Consider the following 22,393-nt stretch of genomic DNA (forward strand, 5'->3'; position numbering starts at 1 on the left):
ATTCAATTGCGTTAATTCTAGATTCAAGAGTAGCAAACGTGTTTCAAAAATGGTTTTCCAAAAGTTTGTTTACTTGTGAATTTCGGCTGCAATTGTGTTATTGAAATTTTCTGAAATAACTGTGTGTAATTTAACTGTGACAGTTGAAAAGTATTGACAGTTTATCATAGAAAACATTTGCGGCTTTTGACCTGCTCTGTTGTTGGTTATAATGTTCTTACCCGCTGCGCTGCGAGTCGTTCGTTACCCCTACTGGTCAGTAAAACTTAGAAAGGGCATGGCACATAAAAGGGCTGCTCTTTTCCACCGCCGCTGCACATATAGTTCGAGAAAATTGGGAAAATAGGTTTCGGGTAAAAGCCATACAGCCGATATAAGATAAGACATATGAAACAATGAAACTTAGATATATAATACATGAAACAAACTAACCTTTTTTTCCAATTGTTTTTTCAACCCTATCAGCTGTTCCAGATCATGCTCATGCTGCGCTTGTAAGCGTTTTTTCGTAAATTCTAGCTCTCGAGCCACGCGCTCATATTTAAGCCTGTAAACGTTGTTGTCTGTTTCATCGTTTTCAAGATAGTCAACCAGATCGCTACTTAAATCAGATTTAGCCAACAATAATTCAATTTCAAGTTTTTCGGATGATTCTTGCAGATCACGATATTTAACTTCATGCTCTTTTGCCTCTTTCTCGAGCCTTAGTCTCTCTATTGTTTCCGCTTTTAAACGCTCACTTATTAAATTTACGGACGAATGTTCCTCATTTATTTCGGTGGACATCTCAGAAAACTAGAACAGAGATAAAAAAAATAAATATATTAATTTGTTATTTAGAGGTACCAGTAAACCCCAACATGCAGCATGGCTTGAACTTCATGAGAAGTTGATTCTTCCATAACAGATTAAACATAAATGACACATTTCACGCCCATCTGTCCCATGAGAGGAAATTTAGAATACAATAATATTCAGTATATGAAACGACATCGTCTATCCATGTATTGCAATATTCATCGTATGATGCTGCTCCGTTTGTGAGCAGTATCGGCAATCCTGTGGGATTACCTACGAATGGCCGAAACACAAATGGCCGAATCACGTACGGCCGAAATTATAAACGGCATAATATATCTAATGGCCGAATCACAAAAAAACCGAAACACAAATAGCTGAACGTCATATTCGGCCAAAAATATTCACGGCCTTCAAAAACGTTGGGTACATGCTGTCCTTAGTCGCTCTCGCTCGTTCGGGCTTACCAATGGGATAAACCTAAATATAAATGGGTTCTGCAGGGGGGCTGCCCCCTCGCACACTCGCGGCCTGCGGCCGTCTCTCCCTGAATCATCTAGAAAACATTTGCTACTAATACGGTGAATAGGTCTAGCTATAAGGTGCGAAGTTCATTGCGCTTCGGGAAACAAAGAACTATCTATCATCTATACTCTATAGTAAATAGTTGTGTTGCTTATTTTCTTTTTTTGGTTGATTAAAGTTATGCCCTTGGTATTTTTTTCGACCATTTTATTTCGTCGGCATTTTAAAATTAAATGCATATTAATGCATGGTATGCATAATACCTGTTACCCATATAAAATTACTCCCAAGTGTTTATTATTTACAGTTATTTAACTAGCGCAGAAGCACCGGTTTTAGCCATAGCACCTGCATTGGCCATATTTGTATAGCGTTAATTGATGTAACACATGGTTAATCCAAAGTTGTGGATGAAACTAAATCAAATTTCTGATATTTTCCCATATAACTTATATGAAAATTTATACCAAAAATTAATCTATTGCCAGTATAGTGCAAGAGCAACTTTTAGAACCGCCATCCGGGGTGAGATTGTGCCACGGGGGTGAGATTGTGCCAAAAACAACAATTTTTAACAACATCGACTAGAGAAAAGCTATATGAGGTGTTTAACGATAGCATACCAAACAAGATTAAAATGTTTAATTATTCAAATCAAGTAGACTGCCCCATTTGCGATATCTGTAATCAACCAGATAACAATATTCACAGGATTTTAAACTGTAAAAACTCAAAAATAATTTGGCAATGGGTAAAAGAAACAATCAAGAACAGAATGAAAATTATAGTTGAGTCGCCCCATTTACTATTATATCGTAACATCACTAAACATAATTATCAATTGAAGGCAGCCTTATGATTGACCGCTGAAGCTATGGCATATAACATAGTACATTTTAGGAATGCAAGCCTATATCACTTTCAAAAGATTATAAGGGACAGCAGATGGAATAACAAAAAGATTTTTGATAGGAATTTAATAGAAATTATCTCAATATTTGTTAAAATTCAGATATATTCGTAGGAATTATGCATCATTTAAACTTTCTTTGTATATGTAACTATACTATGTAATCTTTTCTACATATGTGTTAGGTTTTAAATAAAGAACGAATACTGTTTTATAAAAAAAAGGTCGTCAGAGTCCAGTTGCTTTTTTACTGATTTCAGTACCTGTTGCCACTATCGTTTTGTTGAGAATAGAGTTGCTAGTAGTAGATAATAATCTGTTATGAACAATTATGAAACGTAGAATCGCGTATCTATTTTTGCTGTTGAACTAGATCCAACAGTACTGCCCATAAATGAAAAATTGGCTAATATGCCATTTTTTCCAAAATTGAGATCATAATATCACATGATAGTATACACCCCAAACAACGTCCCCATGGAAGCCGATTGCATTTCCGGAGGCACACGACGTGAAACAATTTTGGCTAATATCCAAAATAAATGAGAAGTTGGCTAATATCCGTGATCATTTCAAACTGCATGCGCAGCAACCGATGTGTTCTTATTTCGCATTTTTCCATCACACATTCAAGCGGGTCATGTGATGTGGTGGTTTCAGGCGTAAGCCTAACAATCGCTATGTTTTTGGATCGAATCTTGCTATTTTTTTTGTCGCGACAGCCTACACGGCAGAATTCGCAGCTCCCATTAACGACAGCATGATGAAGCTACTTCTATCTTCTAGTTTCAAGCGCTTGAACCTCACGCTTCGTTGGCAACTTCTTCGGGTCCACGGATTAGATGTTTCATCATCTATTTCGTCGTCACTTATGCTTCCGTACTGTTTTAAGTAGTTTAAAACCATTCTGAAGACTCGCCAGCATAAGATAATTGAAAACGTATGCACGTTAGCCAAATTTTTCCCTGGATTGTAAACTCTCCTTGGGTTAATAAATGAAAAAATGACTACTGCGTTAAAAACGTGCCCCGGAAGGCTTTTGGTCACAGGTATCGCTGTTTCAATTCAACGGCATGACGCCGACATGTATGACGGGTAATATGCACATTAAACAGGTTGCCATTACCGCGACACACAAAAGTAATAAAATTACATTTTTCTCAATTTCATATTCGTGGCATATTAGCCTATTTTTCATTTATGGGCAGAGTAATTCTATCACATAAAATGTTGTTTACGGTGAATTTTATTATCAGTGAAATTTAGAAGTATCCCAAACAACAATGTGAGTTTTATTGTACTCTTATGGTGGTCTTCAAGACCAATTTTGGTCTTTAATGCCATCATAAAAGTATAATAAAACCCAAATTGTTACTTGGGATACTAGCTGTCCCGACAAACTTCGTATTACCACAAATTAAAATGTGTTGTACATAAATCGTGAATCTGCCACAATCTCGAGTTTAGCAAATTTCTAAAGAGCTCAACCTTAGATAATTCATTTTGGCAGTTACGTCACTATGAAAGCATGGGTAGTTTAATTTACAAATTTACAATTTTTCCTCACAGCAAAGTAGAAAACAATCCCCCCGTTACTTAGCCAAATAAAATAAAGCGGATAGCACTTAAATATTCGGCGTGATTGTATAACATTTCGCCGAATACCATTTCACGAAAAACCTTACGCGGAATGTACCATTTCACGGAAAACCTTTTCGTGGAAAGTACCATTTCGATCCTCGGGGTGATCCTCTCCTTACTGTCGCTCGTTCGGACTCAACTGAAGGAAAGTAATAGAGGTCAGTAGACCTAGGAAAACAGATAAACCTAGACAAAGGTGATTTCTGCGGGAGCTGCAGATAGTTTTTGGTGGTCTTGTTATTGTCTGTTATGTTTTATGGAAGAGTCTAAGATTTCTCAAGTTCGATTAGTCCTTGAGTTACGCAAAAAAAATGTTTTGTTTGTTTATTTATTTAATTCGTCAACCGATGTAGACTAGTATAATATACACAATTTTCTCATATAAAAGACATAATTAAATGAAGATTAAAAAGTGTACTTATTCCTTTGTATATCGTTCGCTACGCGTTACGATTACATATTGACTGAAAGTAATGTTTAAGTCTATGCCGAGACATTGTAAAGTCAATGGTTTCGCAGTATTGATTGTACGAGGCCATCATACGATTTAATGGACCGAATTTTGCATAATTTGTGCGATAATGGCTTAGGGCAAATAAATTTCGATTACGAAGTTGCCGAGTAGGTGTATAAAAGTTCAGTTTTGATAAAAGTGTTGCTGAGTCAATATGCTGCGAAACGATAAAGTTTACAAATAAGACCATTGCATATTTACGACGCTCTTTTAATGATTGTATATTTATAAGCATGCAGCGTGCTTCGTATGATGGAAGAGGAAATGTTGTCCAACCTAATTTACGAAGGGCATACCGTGAAAGCACCTAATTCCGATCACCTAAGGCATGATTCATCTTTAAGTCCCTGCTGAAAAATATAGCTTTGATATTTATTTACACGGTATGTGTCTTTAGCAAGTATTTTCAATTATGTTTCATGGAAAAATACTAAAATACCTAAACTATTTACCGAAAGTTAAAAAAATGCATCAAAGTAAGATGTATCAGTGCACCTAATTCCGATCATCAATTATAAGGGGTGATTCTAATTCCGATCACAGGTGTATCTAATTCCGATCACGTCATGATGAGCTGTTAAAGTATAATACTATTGTCAACTCGTACCAAATGGATCTGAAAGGTATTGCATTTATGTAGTTTGACGATAATCCCCCTACCAGTCATTTTCTACTTGCGTTAATGATCATTATTATCATTAGCTTAATATTCATAAAATGTGTGCACTCAAAAGATCGACAAGTGGATTATGAAACTTTTCTCTTCTTTTATCTTTGTTCAACTGTTACAATTACAATAAAATTGGGCCACATTCGACGTTTTCATAAAGCTTTGATCATAAATAATAGTAAAAATCAAATCAGAAACTTTGTGTTTCAGACATGACCGCCTAGTTGGCGTAGAACTACGTGAGGCTGGTTTTCGCGAAGAAACCTTATTAATAAAAATTTAAAAATATTAAAAAAAAATTTTACACCTTATTGGTATATGTGTAGCGTAAAATAGCGTGAAGTGAGAAAAAAAACGAACAATATAATAATAATATTATCTTGCTGTACCGTATTTATGGTAGGTGAGCTATTTTGTGATATCAAAAACGAAAATTTGTACCAGCGCTAAAATCGGAGTATTTCAGTATAGAAATTTGCCTCACGCATCCAGCTATTAACAAAGTTCTAGGAGAAATCTTTAGTCCTCAAAATAATATGTTATTGTTATATTAAAAGAACACGCATTAATAAGATGGTTCATAACTGCGCTGTCGCTGTCGCTTGTTTACAGCGTTAGAAAAGTAAAACATCTGAGCCTTTCAGTTGGCCTCGAGGTACGGCACCGGTCTAATAACCCGATCAAATGAATATATCAAAGTTATAACAAGATGAGTTCTAGATAATAAGTATTTTATAACAAAGTCTCCTTTGCGTTTGGTTATAAACTTGGTCTCGTTAGCAGTTAAAATAACTAAAATTGTAACAAAATTTGCTCAAGGCATATCACAAATATATCAAATTATGATATAATTTGATCTAGTTTGTATCCATATGAGTAACAAAAATCAGTATTCTGTCTTGCTGTATAACTAAATTGTAACAAAGCGATTTATAAGTAACAGAACGAGACAGAATCTTGGTAGAAACATTTATAATAAAGTTTGATGGAAATATCAACTTGAGCAACAATTCTGTAAGATTTTTGTTAGAACCATCTGATCGGGAAGCTAGACATCACATGTTCGAATCTCGACTGAAAGAGTCAAAGGATTTGTAGCACTAGTCCTACAATTGTCCCGTATTCTTACAGACTGCGAAGTCGGTCGTATAAAAACAGAAGGTCAAAATTCCAAATCGGAATGTAGCACCTAGGCTGTGCTGTGCTCTGTAGTAAGCCAAAAATACGCGAGATTATTTTGCTTCTTTGTCTTGAATCAGCAGCAGACACAAGCTTGATGCTTGTGAAGATGCAAAGGATTACCTGGTTTGTATTAGCAACAAGTATTGGACTAACATTCCTTCCCATCCCACCAGGAACCGCATTGGGACGTGGAAGGTGTCGGTATTGATCAGCACGCAGGGACCTGATAAGGTTGCACAATAAGTAAAAGTGCGCTGTCCTAAGCATGCTTTTTCCAGCCATCATTTTGCAATTTTCATCGGTCCTGGTCAATAACGGAGTAGCAACACACGGTCGGAATCCTTTGCTTATGCTTGCTTATGCTAATCAGCAGCAGCCACAAGCTTGATGTGTATGGTCGTCCGTGCCTGGGAAACAAGACTATCATACGGAAAATGTATGGAAAATTTTTAGCTTGAAATCTTTCGTTAATTTTCACTATTTAGCGATTGGCAAACAATTTTTTCAGAAAGCCATACAATTGCTGCATCGTTTATGATCAAAATTCGTTTTAAATTGGAAGAGCTATTAGCGTTCAAAATCTTTCATTCTTTCGTGACGATGGCTTGACTCTAAATTTTGGTTGACACCTGTTACAATTTTGATATTCTGACGGAAGACGAACCGACCGTCGACCACTACACCGCACCGAACATGGAGAAGAGACTCTTATTTCGCTCTGATCAGTCAGCATACAATCGCAAAACGCATGAACACCCAAAAAGCCAATAACTTTGCTTGAAATGTCTGATTAGCCACACGAAATATATCACAGTAAGGAAACGATTTACACATTTTGCTTAGATCTATTTGGACGATTGTTCACATCTTCTATTCATTCTGGATCTATACTTATGCTAGCACATCACCTGCTATCGTTGGGGGCCCCTTAAGTTCAGCTAATTGTTTCCGGTATACTGACAGCGGTCATACCCTCGTTCTGTCGACGCACGTTCTTCGTCCGACGTCGGTTGTATTCGTGGCGTACACGGCGACGCCAAGTTCGTGTGTCTCGACGTTGTTGATCGACTCCAGCCAGGAATGGGGTGATTGTCCTGAGCTGTTCCTCTTCCTGGAATCACTATTCATCCGCCGAATGGGCTTACGGGAGCAGTATCGTCGAAATGCGAAAAATGTGTTTAAGGAGAAAAGCCCTGTAAAAACTTAGCCATAATCTTCTGTGAAATGTATAAAGAATGTGGCCGTTTACCTCTTTTGAGGGCTTTTCATCGGTCTCGATAAAGACACTGCCTAAATAGGCTTCGCAGAAGATCGCCGGTTGTGTGCTACTTTTGATTCGCTTTGTTCTTCGGAGTGAGCTTGCTTACGATAGCAGTGCTTCCTTATGCTTTGTGCTGCCGAATAGATTTTGGTTAGTTACAACCTCACCGTGTGTCTCATAAGTTTACCTTTTAATCGTATGAATTTGACTCCGTTGCCGTGACAATCGATCTTGAGCATCAACTGTTGTCTACTGCCTGGTTAATATAAACGAAAATCAGGTTGGAATTCCTATTCCAATACGAATTTATCTAAATCGTACCTGTTATGCTTATATCTCCGAAAATAACGGAGGCTTGAGGCCAGAGATACGTGTACGGGCAAGGTAGTCACAATGATTAGAATCACCAGCTTGAAGCAAGCGAGTTACACTTAACGCGTTGCTTTCCCTTTTATAAAATGGGCGACAATCAAAAGCACAAGCACTCTGACGCAGTGCGACTGTTCCACTTCGTGGTTCACCGGAAACTGTTCTGATGTTGAGAGCAGTTTAGCGAGCATAGCCTGGTGAGTTCTTACAGATAGTCTCTTTTGAGAACTGCTATAATCTTGTTGGTACATTCTTTACTGTAGATGCATGGGCTGCGTAATTATAGTTATTGCACTGTGGGAAAATTGTGCGCATTTTGTCGGCATAATTTCGAAGTGTAACACAACATCATACAAGCGGCAACGAAATTTTTGCGGAGGATTGCATCCGCAAAAATTTCGTGTGAATGTTGACGTAAGATTTTGAAGAGGCCAATTGATATTTACTGTACGCAATCTCGAACAAATATTCTCCAAGTTGGACATCGATGACTGCTTTCTCCTTACTTCGTAGTGCTCCAATACATATCTTATTAGCTAACGGTAACTGTTACTCTTGCTACACCGTTTGGTGCCAGATAATTCCAAGAGGATTTTCACCGCTGATACATTAGAGCGGCATATTTTCTAATCTACTTAATAACTATCTAAGCCTAAGGCCAATCGCATCTTCAATATCTGTGTTACGGTTATGAGTTGGGCGCCAGAAATTGCGCCAAGAAAATACATAGTTATAATTTAAACTGAACGAAAATTTGTTTTGAGGCTGTTACATATGTAGGTGTTCTAAACTTAAGTCAAAGTGATACTAATTAGCTTAGGTATTGTGTGGCGTTTGCGTAATTGCGTCTGGGTGTATGATCTATCCGAATGGAGTGATGTACTCGAATTCGGGGGGACCCTCTCACCGTTGTCAGTGAAGAGGGGAGCGATTTCTCACGTTTCGCGAACGGCTCGCGCGGTTGCGCTTGTCTGCTGGGAAATGCCGCACCAAATCCGCTACGTGTTTCCTCCTTTTTCAGTCATGTGAGACTTGCGAGTCTTGCTTCCCCAATAGACGATATATGTTCGGTAATGACTGTTGCCGATAGGGTTACGATTTTACTGGTTTGGTTCCTCTAATCGGTCAACAGCATCAGGTTCTGTGGCATGAATGCTCTTGGTCGACAGTTAAACTGTGTACATAGCTGGAAACTAGGATAGTTAATCTGCTTTGATGTCCTTCAAATGTACGTATTTTCGGACGTCAGTCACCTTATGTGACCAGTAGTAGTCTCGCTGTATCCGATTTAGTGGGCGCTCTTCGTTGAAATGAGCTGCCGTGGGGGTGTTGTGGATTCGATGCATTGTCTCTCGTCGTAGATATATAGGAACCACCTTCCCCTGTAGATATAATACTTTTGTTTCCTTCTTTCCTCGTAATTTTAACTCGAAGTCCAGCTCATCGTCTCCCAAATGTTCGAAGTCCATGGTTGTCCACAACTTTAGTAATTTTGAGTCACTATTGTCTGCCTGTTTATTCAGTTTCGCTTATTAACTATTATGTACGAAACGTGGTGGTCAGAATGCGAACGTAGGTTTTTTGGTTGGGCGCCAATGTTACAATTTTGAGATTCGGTCGGAAGACGAACCACTACACCGCACCGTACATGGAGAAGAGACTCTTATTTCGCTCTGATCAGTCAGCATACAATCGCAAAACGCATGAACACCCAAAAAGCCAATAACTTTGCTTGAAATGTCTGATTAGCCACACGAAATATATCACAATAAGGAAACGATTTACACATTTTGCTTAGATCTATTTGGACGATTGTTCACATCTTCTATTCATTCTGGATCTATACTTATGCTAGCACATCACCTGCTATCGTTGGGGGCCCCTTAAGTTCAGCTAATTGTTTCCGGTATACTGACAGCGGTCATACCCTCGTTCTGTCGACGCACGTTCTTCGTCCGACGTCGGTTGTATTCGTGGCGTACACGGCGACGCCAAGTTCGTGTGTCTCGACGTTGTTGATCGACTCCAGCCAGGAATGGGGTGATTGTCCTGAGCTGTTCCTCTTCCTGGAATCACTATTCATCCGCCGAATGGGCTTACGGGAGCAGTATCGTCGAAATGCGAAAAATGTGTTTAAGGAGAAAAGCCCTGTAAAAACTTAGCCATAATCTTCTGTGAAATGTATAAAGAATGTGGCCGTTTACCTCTTTTGAGGGCTTTTCATCGGTCTCGATAAAGACACTGCCTAAATAGGCTTCGCAGAAGATCGCCGGTTGTGTGCTACTTTTGATTCGCTTTGTTCTTCGGAGTGAGCTTGCTTACGATAGCAGTGCTTCCTTATGCTTTGTGCTGCCGAATAGATTTTGGTTAGTTACAACCTCACCGTGTGTCTCATAAGTTTACCTTTTAATCGTATGAATTTGACTCCGTTGCCGTGACAATCGATCTTGAGCATCAACTGTTGTCTACTGCCTGGTTAATATAAACGAAAATCAGGTTGGAATTCCTATTCCAATACGAATTTATCTAAATCGTACCTGTTATGCTTATATCTCCGAAAATAACGGAGGCTTGAGGCCAGAGATACGTGTACGGGCAAGGTAGTCACAATGATTAGAATCACCAGCTTGAAGCAAGCGAGTTACACTTAACGCGTTGCTTTCCCTTTTATAAAATGGGCGACAATCAAAAGCACAAGCACTCTGACGCAGTGCGACTGTTCCACTTCGTGGTTCACCGGAAACTGTTCTGATGTTGAGAGCAGTTTAGCGAGCATAGCCTGGTGAGTTCTTACAGATAGTCTCTTTTGAGAACTGCTATAATCTTGTTGGTACATTCTTTACTGTAGATGCATGGGCTGCGTAATTATAGTTATTGCACTGTGGGAAAATTGTGCGCATTTTGTCGGCATAATTTCGAAGTGTAACACACCCTGCTGTAAGACGTAGTTCTACGTCAAAAAAAAATCGATAATCCTACCATGTTATCATGTTGCAATTAATCCTAAACTCCAAATAGCAACTTCTATAGCTTGCATTTTGCCAGTTTATAACTTTGATATAGTGATCGGAATTAGAAGCAGAAAAAAAAATTATGTTCATATCTCCGATCAATTACTTTAATGGTATAAATTCCGCAAATTCAGCATTTTTTCAGCCAAATTTAATATAGAACGGTTACATATGCTTGTATCTATTTGTTATCATAGAACACCGAAGAAGGTAATATGTTTTCACGCTGCTATGATCTTAGCAAATTTGATCGAGCGCTTAGCACTTCGGGTAAGTAAATACATTTTGATGGCGTTTTTTGCTACTGCCTGTCGAATTTAATTTATTTTGAAGTGCATGGTGCCCCAGAGGCAGTCATTTTTCAACAACTGACACATAAACACATAGCACAATAACTATTGTTTTTGTACTGATTCTATTCTCTCTTCGTGCGTGATGGAAAAAGGTGACCATACAATGCTGCAGTAATCCAGTAGATCCAAAAAATTGTAGCTAAAACGTTTAATGAAACCTACTGTATTACCTGACTCAAAACGCACCCCTATTTCCGAAATTCTAAAATCTCTCATGCTTTTATTTTTGAAGTAAACATGTAATTTCTTATGTTATATAGTTGATATTTGTATGCTCTATTCGAATTTATGATCAATTAAACGTAAAACCACAAAGTTTGTGAGTTACGAGACCCTCCCCCGTATATAACGTATATTAGTTATGAGTCTGGTAACACAGTAGCATGTTATATGCCTTGTGTATTATTGCGTTATAATGGTCGATAAAAGTTAGCTTGGAGTCTGAGATAATTCCTAAATCCCTAACTTTTTCACATTTTTCTACTGTTTGATTTCCTAATCTGATTGAGACTTGCGGTGTAGTTCTTTTTCTAAATAATATTAGATTGCATTTTTTTACATTTAGTTCTAATAGGCTTTTTTACACCATATGTAGAATATGTGTATTTAATTCTGGAATACATTGATGTCTTCTTCATTTCTTATTTCCAAAAAGAGCTAAATGTCATCGGCATATATTAGTACTTTAAGTTTCTTGAGAATGAAGGAAATGTCGTTTACATACAAAATAAAAAGAAGGCGTCCCAAATAAGAGCCTTGAGGGACCCCAGAATTGACTTGGATTGGATTGGTGTTCTTTCCTTTAAATTTAATTATTTGTTGGCGATTAGATAAATACGATTCAAGCCATTTCAGGAGCCCTGGTTGAATTCCAATTTTTTGCAATTTGAAAAGCAGCTTTGGTATATCAAAGCGATCAAACGCTTTGCTAAAGTTCGTATAAAGTGCTTCTACATGGTTTCCATTATCCATTGCATTCAATGAATAGTCAATGAATTCCAGTAAATTTGTCGTAGTCGAGCGTCCTTTGAAGAAACCGTGTTGCATTTCTGTAATTCTGTTTTTAACTTGCAGGAATAATTTTTCATTAATAATTGCTTCGAAAAGTTTTGGAATGCAAGAGATTATGGCAATACCACGATAATTACGTGCGTCAGATTTCCGACCCGATTTAAAGATAGGTACTAGAAATGAGCTTTTCAATATTTTTGAAAAGATTCCGGATTCCAGTGATAAGTTAAACAGTCAAAACAAAGGAGCTGTAAACTCCATTGCAAGATTTTTTATGTAAACTGGAGGGATTCCGCCGGGTTCAGGGCCTTTTAAGGTATCTTAATTTTTTAAGGCCTGCAAAATGTCCTGGGCATGAAGTTGGTTGACACCTGTAGGGTGATTTATGTATTTTAGACAGGCAAAGGAATCATTTCGATAGAATAGGAAATATCTCTTTGAAATAAACATAAAAGTGAAATGTTTGACAGTAGGTATATAAATTGCAACCCTCTCTGTTCAATGAGGGTATACCGATAAGACACAAATACAGATAGATTTCCACAAAAAATGATTTTTTGAACCTTTGCATTCCATTATTTTGGACATTCTAGATATATTTTGGACATTGTTCAAAATATATTTTGGACAGCGTACATGGCCATACATATATTTTGGACATCTGATAAAATGCCCGAAATGAACATTTGTTATATTTTCAAATAGGAAGGATTCGACACCTATCCTTGGTATTTGAACTATTCGACTTATTTAATACGGTAATGATTTTATCACCTCCGCCACTATTCAAAACTAACATTTTTTTGTCGCTTTTAGAATATTACATATTCTTTTTTATCTCACCATGGAGATTTGTTACTTTTATGTCAATATAGAATTTGCATTAGAATACAATTCATACAATAATATTTCGCAAAATATGGTGTCTTCGACAAAGTTTTCCAGTGTATCAAGATCTTCTGCATGGAAGATAGTAGACCAGAATTTTCACGCCGCGTGGCGTTGGTGTATATGTAATATTGTTGAATATGCTGTATCCTGTGATGGTATATAAAGAATTGACGTTCTCGAGACAATTGTTCAAGTGACTTAGGCCTTCCGGGTGGTACGGAAAACAGGGTTGTGTTGTTTTACCATGCGGCGCTCGGGTATATCTGAGCTTCTTGTAAACACTATATTTCGCGATGATAGCTATCTAGCAAATTGCTATATTCAGAATACATTTTAAAATAGTTGCATCACATCAGATGGTATATTAAATATTTCAAGAATTCCCTATTATGCGATGATAGAGTACAATGTAAATCATAGAGTACATTTTTTATATATATGCTATTTCTCGTGATGCCGGTAATTTAAGATGCGTCTGTCTTTAAATAGGTTATTCAGGTATGTGCGGCCCTCCAGATAATATAGCAATAAGATTGAGAAATTTTCTCAATGCAACGCTGATATACACGGATCTACTTGTATTTGCTATATGATATGATATTGAACCTTAGAGATGATTCTATTTTTAAGAATGCTGTTCATATGGTTGGTGTCATCCAGGTGGTATGAAAAATGGGTGAAGTTTTTTCTCTACGCGGCGCTAGTTATAAGTGACCATTTTTCATGTACTTTTCTCGTGATTATGACCAAATAATTGACATGTTGGTTTGATGTTTAACTCCCGCTTGATATTTCTGAGAAACTTGTTCATGTGACTGGGGTCAGAGGTGGGAAAATTATTTCAAAATTTACTCACTACACGGCACATGTGATTTTTTATAAATGCTTATGGAGTAACACTGTCCTCCTAAAAGTTGTATCCGAAAAGGTTGGTTACTGACTGAGGCCTTCCAGAAATTATGAAAACTTGTATTTTATAGTTGGTGCGGAATGCGGATGCGGAACATAGACCCCACAGTGGTCGTTAGCCTCTTATCCAGCAAATCCGATCCCGACCTCCTCGTGGTACCAGCCGGAATACGAGCAACCTTGGCGGAGATCGGGTAACCAACCCCGGTGGAAACTAAGGTCGTATACTAACCGGGGAGGAGGCATAGTGAGTCTCGGCACTATCAGATGGCAGCCCCATCGCGAGACTAGGTAGAGTTGCCCCAGTACGGCTACACACATAAATTAAATTACAACTAACAAAATTCAAGCACATTCGGAACGGAATATTCGGCATCGACCTAGGCGACGGAACAAGGACGACGAATGGAGACTCGGTACTTGGAACTGCAGATCGCTAAATTTCGCAGGTTGCTGATTGAACAGCTTGAACCCGGCAAACTCGGCATCGTAGCTCTGCAGGAAATTTGTCGCAAAGGAGAGAAGGTATTCGAAGATCCGTGGCGAAAAGGCCCAGTTTTACCAGAGCGGTGGCGCTACCGACGAACTGGGAACGGGCTTAGTAGTGTTGGGTGGAATGTAGGATCGCGTGATAGATTGGAAGGCGATCAACGAGAGAATGTGTGTATTGAGGATAAAGGGCCGTTTCTTCAATTATAGAAGAAGCGCTCTACGCGAAGCTGAAGGCAACATACGACAGCTGCTCGTCACGGGACATCAAGATCGTCATCGGGGATATGAACGCCCAGGTCGGTAGGGAAGAGATATATAGACCGGTGGTAGGGCCCCGATGCCTGCACACCGACACAAACGATAACTGCCAACGATGTATAAACTTCGCAGCTTCCCGAGGCCTGGTGATCCGAAGCACCTTTTTCCCGCGCAAGGATGTCCACAAAGCCACCTGGAGATCACCTGACCAACGTACAGTGAACCCAATTGACCACGTTCTCAGAGAGGACCGGTTTTCTCTAACACCATGAACGTACGCTCCCGTCGGGGTGCGGATATTGATTCTGACCATTACCTAGAAACAGTACATGTGCGCTCAAAGCTGTCCACCGTGTACCGGACACGTCAAAGCCGCCCTCCTCGGGTGAACATCAGGCAGCTAGATAACCCACAAGCAGCTGAGAACTACGGTGCTTCAAACCTCGAAGACGGTTGGGGTAGAATACGCTCGGCCATCGGAGCGGCCGCTACCGCACTAGGTATTGAGCCTCGGAGTACACAAAATGATTGGTTTGATGGGGAATGCCAACAAGCGGTGGAGGGGAAAAAACTGCTTGGAAAAATTATCTAAGTATTGCCACTAGAGAGAACCTGGTCAAATACCGACGAGCTAGGAACCAGTTGACCACGATCCTGAGGAGGAAAAAGCGACAGAAGGAGGATAGAGATCGTGAAGAATTAAAGCAACTAATCCGAGCTAATGACTCGCGTAAGTTTTATGAGAAGGTAAACCAAACTCGGAAAGGCTACACACCGAAAGCTGACATGTGTAGGGACGAGGGAGGAAATCTAATTACAAACGAGCGCGAGGTGGTCGACAAATGGAAGCAGTTCTTCGATGAACACCTCAATGGCGAAGTCGCAGAAGGAGGCGGAACGTAAATTAACCTAGGAGCGCCGATGGAAGATAGTAATATCCTAGCATCCTAGCGGAGAAACACTACCAAAGGCTCTACACTGGGTTATTTCGAGGATTTGGGAGGAGGAAAAGCTTCCGGAGGAATGGATGGAAGGAGTGGTTTGTCCCATCTACAAAAAGGGTGATCGGCTAAACTGCTGCAACTACCGTGGTATTACGCTAGTAAACGCTGCCTACAAGGTACTCTCCCACATCCTATTACACCGGTTGTCACCGATACCACAAGGTTTCGTAGGGAATTATCAGGCGGGTTTCATAAGGGCTCGTGCAAATACGGACCAAACTTTTACTATCCGACAGATCTTGCAAAAATGTCGGGAGTACAACGTGCCCACGCATCCCATCCAGTCTTGGCATTCCCCTCAGTGTATGCAACAGGCGCGCGCAAAAATCACCACACACTTTCATTTCTAGCGACAGCAGAACGTGCGATGGCGTATACACCCCAGATAACACAAAATCGTAATAGAAAGTTCACCTTAAATCGTTTTTATGTCAATTTCACATTGGAATTGTATAATGATTAGAGCATGTCAAATCGAAGTGAACAATAAGTTGTTTTGCAGTCGTGCGTGTCTTCACATACAATTCATGACTGTGAATTATAAAGCAGGATAGACAATTGCAATATTTGATTATATCTTAATCATATATTCAGGAGTATTTAGTTGCGTGTTATAAAAACTGCGCAAAATAGAATTACAAATAGTTGTCAAAATTTTCACACGTATATCGCCTCCACTTTCGTACATATATGTTCTTATATGGCGTGAAATATAACTTTTTCGTTCAGATATGGTTTCGTATATCTTAGTTGTAATCGAGATATACAAACCAAATGGTTTACTGGGACCACTGTCTAACGTCCCGCATGTGCACTGAAGTTTGGATTGGCTGCTTTCAACACACACCCTTGCTTTGAATCACCAGTGTGCGGAATAATGAGGGAGAATAACTCTGCGAAGTAAGCAAGCAAGCAAAAACTGCAACTTGATAGTCCTCTAAGCATTGTTGGATGGTATACCTTATTGATACATTTATTAAATCAGTCGTATTTTGTAGCAACATTTGACAATTTTAAATACGCAGAAAGTCAAATTTGAAACAAACTATGGATCCATTAAATGAATAGCCTACACATCAAATTTAACAATGCATGCATAAAGGTTATACAAGCAAATCATTCCAATGTTTCAGTTGAGAAAAATATACAAACGAATGTTTCATTTATAGTTCTCAATATTAGAAATAATTGTTGCATCATTTATATTATTACTTTAATTTGATTATTACAGGTAGGACTCGATTATTCGGATGATTTTTTTTATAATGTTAATCACGTTCTGATGATGATGATGATGGTCCCACCTCATACCCCTACAACGGTTTGAGCGCGACGATTTATATATTAAGATATTTATGTAATAACAATGTAGCCAGGTACAAAAGCAAATAACGAACTGGCTTCTAATGCAGACATATCAAACTTTCAAGTGAATATCAACATTTTCAAAAAATGTCCAAGGCTCCTCCAAAACGTTTCCAACCCGAAAATTATCTAGACTTGATTGGGAATTGAACCTAATATTTAGCAGCACAAGCTGGTCAGGGTTGGTTCTAGATAACGATCTAGAACTGCGAGGGAGATCCTGCAGAACTTTGGTGCTCGATATACAACTTCGCAACAAAGCGATGGTATACGAGTTCCAAACTCCACAAGCAAACCCAAGCCTGTCCAGCTTCCGCTCCAAACCCTTTGTTCAGGACTTTAACCCGATCATTCCATTTCCAGATTGTGTATGTCTGTTCTCGCGCGCGGGGCTCAAACATGTGTAGCCTTCTCTAAACTTTTTTAATTAATAATAATAACAACTTCAAATCCATCATCATCAGTGAACATGATAACTTACTATATCTACTAAATGTACACAAAATAACTAAATAAGCAATCTTCTTAAATTGATACAAAAAAATCATCAAATTGTGTCTATAAGGTAGATTTTATGTGTGAAATGCAAAGCCTTTTGAATTCCGCCATTGTTGCTGCACGTTTTATTTCTCTGGGCATCGAATTAAAATAATTTATTCCTTTGTACAACAGAGAGTTCTGTGATCTTCCAAACAAAAAATGTGGCGTTCTTGCATCTTCCGCGTTTCTAGTGTTGTACGAATGCAAATCTCTTCCTCGTTCAATTCAGTCACACAAATATCGAGGTACCATCCCGTTAAGAATTTTATATAGAAACACCATTGTCAAAAAATAAACTCTTTGCTTCACAGAAAACCATTGCAATGCGTCCAGCATAATATATGAGGAAGTGTATCTATTACATCTTAAAATTAATCGCATAACTTTATTTTGTAAGCGCTGCACCTTCAATATTTGTGTATCGTTTGCAAGGAACAGGATGGATGAGCAAAAATCTATATGTGGTGCAATGATTGACTTACATAAAAGAATTTTACTACTAATCGTCAATTCATTTTTCAAACGGCACAAGACACCGTACTTTTTCGCCATTTTTTTGATGACATTATCAATGTGAGACTTAAAGGTTAACTTGTCATCAATGGTTACTCCAAGATACTTTAGTTCATTTACGCGGTCAATAGTCTCACCATCAATTTCAACGTTTACGTCTGGCTTGGAGTTGGCTGAAATGATCATATGCAGGGGATAGACAAAATGATCCGGACAGGCAAAATTTGGATAAAATTCAAACGGCCATAACTTTTACAAAATTGGACATTTTTAGACGAAACTAATTGCATTCGACAGGGAAATTTTCCTAGTTTTAATTAAATATTTCAAAATTTGCAATAGTCAGCGAACACCGGAGATATTCCGGGTTGTCTGGGGGTATGTCAAAAACTGATTTTTTGAACCGCCTTTATCCTTTTCTGTCATGAAAAATTAATAATTTTCATATTTTATCCCAAAACTAGATTTCATTTCCAGTCGATTGGTCGAAAAAGAACGAAAATCCGACGAGAAACAACCGAGATATGGCCATTTTAGTGAAATCAGTTCTGGAAATGTTGCAAGTAATGTGCCTTTATGACCATTTTAAAACATGACCAAAACCATTCCAATATGGATATCAAACTTCAAAAATTTTTGAGGGTTGAAAATCCTGAAATTTGACACCCATATTGACATGATTTTGAATATTCCCTGAAACGACCACTTCCGCCGGGGTACCTAGAACCTGCTACAGGATTGCCATGACACGCTGCGGACCTGGAAATGCTTCCAGTGTCAATGGCTCATAAAAGCTTAACGTTTGATGCCCATATTGACATGGTTTGTGTCATGTCTTAAACTGTTTTTACTAGTTGATGTTACTAGTACTGATTTTACGAAAATGGCCGTAACTTGGTTGTTTCTCGTCGGATTTCCGTTCATTTTCGACCAATCGACTGAAAATGAAATCTAGTTTTGGGATAAAATATGAATATGAATAAATTTCCATGACAGAAAAAGGTACAAGCGATGAAAAAAATCAATTTTTGACATAACCCCAAATAACCCTCAATATCTCCGGTGTCCACTGACTATTGTGAATCTTGAAATATTTTAGAAAAACTAGTAAGCTGTCCCCGTCGAATGCAATAGGTTTCATCTAAAAATGTCCAATTTTGTGGAAGTTATGGCCGTTTGAATTTCATCAAAATTTTGCCTGTCCCGATCATTTTGTCTAACTCCTGTATTTTGTCTTGCTAATGTTGAGCTTAAACTGTTTAAATTTCAACCAATTCGAAAGATAATGTAAATCTTGGTTTAAATGTGTGACAATTTCATTAGGGTCCTTAGCCACAATGAATAGAACAGTGTCGTCCGCAAACAAATTTATGTCGCAGAACCGTAAAACTCGTTTCATGTCATTGATATACATTATGAACAAAAGGGGCCCCAATACACTTCCTTGCGATACACCAAGTGCGTTGGCAAGGGAATCAGAATTCAAATTGCAGATCAGATCAAAGCGAAGATCAGAATTCAAAGCGAGTTTTCTGAGTTCTGTCACATAAATAGCTTTCAAACCATTTATATGCCATTCCTACAATACCAAATCGCTTCAAGGTTTGTAACAATAAGGGCCTAGAGATTGTTTCAAACACGCGTTTTAGATCCAAAAATACAGCAAGAATAGTTTCTTTAGCTTCGATTTTTTCTTTCCATTTTGCTAGCACCAGATTTAGTGCAGTTTCACAAGAGTGTCCCTCTCGATAGCCTGATTGCTCTGGAATTAGCAAATGATTATAATTTAAGTAATTCATAAGTTGGCCTTTGACAACAAGATCTAAAATTTTTTCTAATGTGTGCAATATGTTAATACGACGGTACTCTTCGGCTTTATCAGTTCCATTAACTTTGGGAATAGGAATCACAAGTGACTCTTTCCAAACTTTAGGCACGTGCCCAGTTTGCAACGATTCATTAACAAGGTCCAGCAAGTCGTGTCCAATGACATGAAAGCAATCTTGTATTACTTTTGCGTTGACATTGCCGATACCAGCCGATTTCTCTAAAGAAAAACAAATATCCTTCAACTCTGCAAAAGTAATAGGCCGAAATCTATCAAATCTTATATTATTAGAAATCGGCTGTATTATTTCGTGAGGTTCACTGACCAAATCAATACTTTGATTGATCAGCTGAACACTATCAACAAAATAACTGTTGAATTTATTCGCTATTACTTGACTCGATTGTTCTTCTCTTCTGTGCCATTGAAAGTTATGGACCGCGGAGAATTATCTTTACTTTGAATCAACTGTTTTAAAATATTCCATAACTCCTTGCTGTTATTTTGATGGTGATCAATCTTCCGTTGAATATAATCACATCGAGCCTTTTTCAAGGTGCGTGAATATATTTACGAGCGGCTGTGTACCTAGCCCAATCATCACTATTATTACTTCTTCTTGTACTTTTTATCTCTTTCACGTTTTAAACGTACTAGATCTAAAGAGCACCAGTTGTTTGTGTTACGTAGTTTCACATACTTATAAAACAAGCTTATTGGTACACTCTTTCAGCGCGTTGGTAAGCACGTAAGCCTTATGGTCCAAACACCAGTTATTGGGAGAAAATCCAAGCTTCTCGAAACAAGCTGAGACACTGCCTGCTTCGAATATCTATTCCAGCACTTTATCTTTACTTTATCATCACAGGTTTGGTCCTTCTCGATTAAAATAAAAATTGTCTCATGGTCAGAAATTTTACAATTGGCCTCTGTAACAGTATGGACCTTGTCAAAGTTTGAAAACACGTGACCAATTAGTGTTCGACTGTGTCTGGAAATTCTAGTAAATTGGCTTAAATTGAAAAAATCTGCTAATTGCTTTAATTGGTTCGAATTTGATCCATTAAGCCAATCAATATTAAAGTCACCCGCAATAATATTTAATTTATTTAAGTCAACAAAATTATCCCACCAGTTGTCTAAAATTTCCAAAAAGCGCTGATCATTTGAACTAGGGGAATGATATATTACTCCAAAATTTCCAATCGTCATGCCTCTTTCAACTGAAATACCTAGAAACCAATTGTTCTCAACGAATTCGTTTGTACGAACGTTGAATTTAACTGATTCTTTGGCGTAAATAGCAACACCACCAGTATGTCTGGAATGCGAAAGGCAAAAAGCAACTTTATAACCCGGTATACTATATCGATTGTAGGCATCAGCGTCCACTATATGAGTTTCGGCTAGAGCTACCAACATTGGACGTTTTATTTCTACAAGATGTCGCAACGCAACATAATTTGTAGATAAACCAGCAATATTCAGATAGACTATTTCTAGCTTCCTATCGCATTGTGATTTCTTTTGTTGCTATTTATTTGACAATACAGTTGGATTTCGAATTTGGCATGGTTCGATTTTGGCATGCCTCGATTTTGGCAACAAAAGTGTCCGTTTTTGGCAACACAACATATTTCTCTTCCAAAAATTTGCTTAAATATCAATCAATTTCCGCATACATGCTTTAAATGACGAAAAAATGATGCCCTGAGTATGTTTATAAAAAAAATTATGTGGTTTCGAACAATAATATTTTTATTGCCGTAGGACTACGTCTTACCGCAGGGTGTCACTTACTTACAACTTACAACTTATTTGCACCGGACGGATAGCTCTTGTCGAACTTTTTAAACATAAAATGGTTGCAATCGGTGATTAATGATATTTAGTCAACTTCTAAAGCATTTCCACTAAATTTTTTCATATCAAAAAAGGGTCTCGATTTTGGCATGGATTCGATTTTAGCAACATAGGCGACACGCATTTGTTGACAAGTTCGAAATTCTACTGTATATTGCTTTTTCTTTTTTCATACAGTCTCCGATAAACCGGACACTGTGAGCTAGATGCTGGATGTTTTACGTCCAAATTCATTTTAAGTACTTTATTTGATTTTGTACAATTCACGTAATTAAATTCAGTTGAAGATCAATCGGATGTTTTGTGATTTCCACTGCATTTAGAGCATGCTTCAGTATTTACACACTCTGTGCTTTTATGACCAAATTCTCCACATTTAAAGCAACGCAAAACATTGACGGCCTCTTTAACAGGACACTTATCCCACCCGATGCTTACTTTACCAGCATTCATCAGGCTGTTATAAGTGCCCTTGTCAACTTCGA

The 22,393-nt window shown here is 38.2% G+C and overlaps 1 protein-coding gene across 1 annotated transcript in view; it reads right to left on the minus strand.

Annotated features, from left to right (window-relative positions):
- Nucleotides 1-22,393, minus strand: part of LOC128733514 (unconventional myosin-XVIIIa) — a 657,582-nt gene that overhangs the window by 192,834 nt on the left and 442,355 nt on the right. Inside the window, exon 12 of the mRNA XM_053827159.1 lies at nucleotides 433-795. Within this exon, the coding sequence (XP_053683134.1) occupies nucleotides 433-795 (363 nt within the window). The remainder of the gene's footprint in view (nucleotides 1-432; nucleotides 796-22,393) is intronic.

The sequence above is a fragment of the Sabethes cyaneus genome, chromosome 2 (genome assembly GCF_943734655.1).
Source record: "Sabethes cyaneus chromosome 2, idSabCyanKW18_F2, whole genome shotgun sequence".
In the NCBI taxonomy this organism is placed as follows: Eukaryota; Metazoa; Arthropoda; class Insecta; order Diptera; family Culicidae; genus Sabethes; species Sabethes cyaneus.